Source organism: Cherax quadricarinatus, chromosome 53 (genome assembly GCF_038502225.1).
Source record: "Cherax quadricarinatus isolate ZL_2023a chromosome 53, ASM3850222v1, whole genome shotgun sequence".
Lineage (NCBI taxonomy): Eukaryota > Metazoa > Arthropoda > Malacostraca > Decapoda > Parastacidae > Cherax > Cherax quadricarinatus.
In genome coordinates, this window is record NC_091344.1 from 11301221 (window position 1) to 11306071 (window position 4851).

The 4851-nt window shown below is 39.1% G+C and overlaps 1 protein-coding gene across 1 annotated transcript in view; it reads right to left on the reverse strand.

The window, feature by feature from the left end:
- Positions 1-3505: 3505 nt before the first annotated feature.
- The window catches only part of LOC128692396 (hematopoietic prostaglandin D synthase), an 18254-nt gene continuing 16908 nt past the window's right edge, over positions 3506-4851 (reverse strand). The window contains exons 4-5 of the mRNA XM_053781554.2: positions 4527-4650; positions 3506-3979 (exon numbers count right to left, since the gene is read on the reverse strand). Coding sequence (XP_053637529.1) covers positions 3815-3979; positions 4527-4650 — 289 coding nt within the window. The 3' untranslated portion in view covers positions 3506-3814. The remainder of the gene's footprint in view (positions 3980-4526; positions 4651-4851) is intronic.

Here is a 4851-nt window from a genome sequence, read left to right on the forward strand (position 1 = left end):
GGACTTACAAAATATTTTTGGGGTTTCCTATGTATGCTGAGATCGAAAAACTTGTGTCTACTATTAGGAGTGTTAGTAAATCGTAGGGATCTTAACCGTCATAGTTGAGTGATTAATTCGATGGGTAAGACATGATCAGTGATCTGGGAAGCAAGTAATTAATCTCATTCCAACGATCCCAAGTTTTTTGTAACTATTTCTGTAAAATTAAAATTTTGTACCCACTCTGATTAATCTCATGGAGCATCAACCCACGAGATGCACATCACGATGAACAGCGTGCAATATATGGGTAACATGCAACCAACGAACAGTGTACAATCTCTGAACTACATTCATCAAATAACTCTAGCTGAAGATATAAATAAGGTGGTAACAGTGATGCCACCCATCAACCATGGTATATATATCATGCTACCTCATGATGGTAAGAGTGATACCAACGAGTACGGTTGCCCTTGTTATGTGAAAGTCATGATCATATGCATGAAATGTTTTGCAATCTGTCATGATGATATCAGTGGAGCAGCCAGGCTGTACGTTGCCAGCCTCACAAAGATACCTCCTGCATCCTTGCTACCTGTCTCCCAGATTCTTCAATTCAAAATAACACTTGGTAAACCGCAGTCGTTTATACGATTATCAAAAAAACTTAACTAAATAGCATTTCTAAAAAAACAAAAAGGCACAATACAATCACTGGAAAAATACATAGACAAACCGCAATTAAGAGACTGAAACTTATGACTAAAGCCTTTTAAGTTTTGTTTTGTATTGGTTTGCAGTGAGACGAGGAGAGACTCCTCTCACTCACGGACGAGTCTTGACCCTCTACAATGTACACACTTACTGCAGTTTTTGCTAACATTCTCAAATAACATTGTGTTAACGTGACAAAAATATTATTGGTCTGTGTGAAAAACGTTGAATTGTTTGTTGTAATTATTTTAGCTGGTTTATTGCCTTCCAACTTCAGATGATAATTATATATATATATATATATATATATATATATATATATATATATATATATATATATATATATATATATATATATATATATATTTAAAGTAACCACGAACAAATGGTATTCATCGATAACAACACTACGACTAGCCAAAATCGCAAGTTCTGCCTATTCGGCACGACATATATATATATATATATATATATATATATATATATATATATATATATATATATATATATATATATATATATATATATATATATATATTGTAACCACGAACAAATGGTATTCATCGATAACAACACTACGACTAGCCAAGGACTCGAACCCATGTTGTTTTGGCCCGCCTCATGGTGAGCAAAAACCACATGGATTTCGCTCTGAGAAACTGGTTCTCGTTACCATACACATGAATTGAAAGTTTGAAGCCGATTGGATGCGGCGTTCTCGAGTTGTGAGCTAAATAAAAAAGTATGAGGAAACAAAAGAAAACAAAAAGAAAATTCAGGCAACCTTGTTTACCTGGAGAGGGTTTTGGGGGTCAACGCCCCCGCGGCCCGGTCTGAGACCAGGCCTCATGGTGGATCAGGGTCTGATCAACCAGGCTGTTACTGCTGGCCGCATGCAAGCTGACGTACGAACCACAGCCCGGTTGGTCAGGTACTGACTTTAGATGCCTGTCCACTGCCTTCTTGAAGACAGCCAGGGGGGTATTGATAATCCCCCTTATGTATGCTGGGAAGCAAATGAACAGTCTTGGGCCCCGGACACTTATTGTGTTGTCTCTCAATGTACTCATGCCGCCCCTGCTTTTCGTCGGGGGAATGTCTTTTACTTTCATAGGGAGTGATTTTCGTGTGCAGGTTTGGTGCCAATCCCTCCAGGACCTTCCAAGTGTATATTATCATGTATCACTTTCACTTGCGTTCGAGGGAATACAGATCAAGGACCTTCAACCGTTCCCAGTAGTGTAGGTGCCTTATCGTACTTATGTGTGCCGTAAAAGTTCTATGTACATTCTCCTGGTCTGCAATGTCGCCAACCTTGAAGGGGCCGTTAGTGTACAGCAGTATTCCAGCCTAGAGAGCTCAAGCGATTTGAAGAGAATCATCATGGGCTTGGCGTCCCTAGTTTTGAAGGTTCTCATTATCCATCCTATCATTTTCCTAGCGGATGAGGTAGAAACATTGTTGTGATCTTTGAAGGCGAGATCCTCTGACATTATCATTCCTAGGTCCTTCACATTGCTCTTCCGCTCTATTGTATGGTTAGAATTTGTCGTATACCCTGAAACATTTTTAATTTCTTCAAGTTTTCCATATCTGAGTAGTCGAAATTTCTCCTCGTTGAATTTCATATTGTTTTGATTTGCCCATTCGAAGATTTGGTTGAAATCCGCTTGGAGTCTCGCAGTGTCTTCGACGGAGGTCACTGTCATGGTGATCCGGGTGTCATCCGCAAAGGAAGACACGGATTATTATTATGAGCAAGGGGGAAGCGCTAAACCCAGAGGATTATACAGCGCCTGGGGGGGATGTGGAAGGCATTCAGGCTTAATTCGGGGAACTGGAGCACAGATCCAATTCCCTAAATCAAGAGCCCCTCACCAACATCAAGGAACCTTCCTTGCGGGGTGGAAGACACGGAGCTATGGCTTACATCTCTGTCTGTGTCAGAAATGAGGATGAGGAATAGAATGGGAGCAAGTACTGTGCCTTGTGGAACACGAATTAAAGATCTGGTACATTTGTATTTCATCAGTTGCTTTATTAAATGAATGTATGGAACTATTCATGTATATCCTCAGTCAGTCACTTGACACCTGTCCCTTCAAGGGAGGCACCTCTATCACACTGAAGGGTTCTTGATCAAGGGACTTTGAGCTGCTCGCCCTTTTTTTCCATGCATCGAATATTATTGCCTCGTTCCCCAGGTGCTGTAATACCCTTACGAATTTAGTGCTAACCAAGTGAATGTGATAATAAAAATAAATCTTAACACTTCTCCAACACATCTGTTGTGGGTCGTGGCGCAGCCGACTTCATGAAATATACCATCCAGAGCTTAAATTATTTGCCTGAAACATAAGCAGTGAGCACTAAACCCGTAACGATCACACTGTGCCTGGATAATGAAAGGTAATCATGTTTTGATCCAAGGAAGTGCAAGAAAACCTTCCCCAGTGACTTGGTATCTCATCTATTTAGGTAGGTTAGGTAAGGCTCGTCAGGAAACAGGACAAATGTTTCCTGACTTCGGAACTTTGGCCACCTGACCGAGGCCTTCCGCTGGCTTATCGGTCCACCCCTTTAAAAATTATGGTCATTTTTAACCATGTAAGTTGTGGTGTCATCTCATCTATTTAGAATTGTGAAAGTTTAAATAAAGTGAAATATTTAAATATAGTAGAGATATCTGAAATTATGTAAATTCAGAAACATTGCAAAAATGAATAAAGGAAAGAAAAATTCAACTGATTTTTTTTTTTTATATTATAGTTTTTTTTAGGAGAAGTCGTACATTTTTTCATCAAACTTTCAACATTTTATGCCTCAGAGTAATGTTTGTAGTCTATGGTAAGATATTGTGCTTCTTGCACAGTTTATCCTGGACCATTTTTAAGTGGAGGTCGAAAAAAATGGTAAGAAATCATAATGATCCAGGATTGAGAGAAACATTGTCCATTTTTCATGTTTAAATTATAAGACGGTTGTGATTATTTTTTTCTAGCTGCCTTCCAGTAGTTTTCATCCTTCACCTCCATGATGTTTCCAGAGAAAAGAATAATCGTTTCTGAATATTGGTGGATATCCTTCTTACTCTCTCTCTCTCTTGAGCAAAAAATTAAAACTGGGTATCGGGGCGTGCAGCAATCCACTCTTTGATCTTGGGAAGACCTTCCACTTTGTTGACATGGGCGAGTAGTGCTGGGAACTTCTCCAATGTCTCAGAATGCATCTTTCTGATTCCTCCGAAGAAAATGGCAATTGTTAGGTCTGCCCAGGTAATCTGTCAGGCCAGAATGATAAAAATAATATGAAGCTTTATTTGTCAGCTGAAACGCTCTGGTAGGCATTGATCTTAACTAAATTGAGGTATACTCGCAGAGGTCCTTCAAATGTTGACTTTAACCTGAGCTACAGAGAAAAAAAATTGTTGCAGGAACTGGCTCAGTCTAAACTGAAATATATCTGAATGGTTCTAGTTCGTGATAATCTCAGTTGAACTAAGATATGTGAGAGGTACTGGTAGATAGTGGCATGAGTTGAAATGAGATGCAAATAAGTAGTTCTGATATATGCTTACCTGAGCTAAATTGAGTTTAAGACGAGACATTTTTTTTTTTCACTCATTGTCCTTATCCAACTTACTGAGAGTCTCTAGGAATAAGTGACCTTTGAGCTGACACACTGAAAGACATACCGAAGTATAGAGAGACTAAGCTTAACTTTTCTGTCTCTCAAGTTGCTGACGGAGGATTAATCCTTCACAGCTCATTACACAGAATGGTTCTCAAGGGTTTAGAACATCACATAAATATATTTATATATCTGACCTTGTCTGACGTGAACCACTCCTTCTCCCCGAACCGTTTGTTGAGTAGCGTCATAACTGGTTCAAGGTGATTTTTGTAGAACTCTTTCTTGGCCTCCTTACTTTCCCCGGTCTTCTCTGCCACCCTACAAAACCAGGGATAATAAATATGTGGACCAGTGAGGGTCAGTCAATAAATGATAGTAAAAATTCAGTTATAAAAATATTTTTTTGTAAGTTTTGCTCTCTGGGATCTTAATCAAGTAATATATCGCCCAGTGGGGCATTATCTTTCTACTACTGTGTCCTACTGAAAAGTATGCCATGTTTATGCATTTAGCATCGAT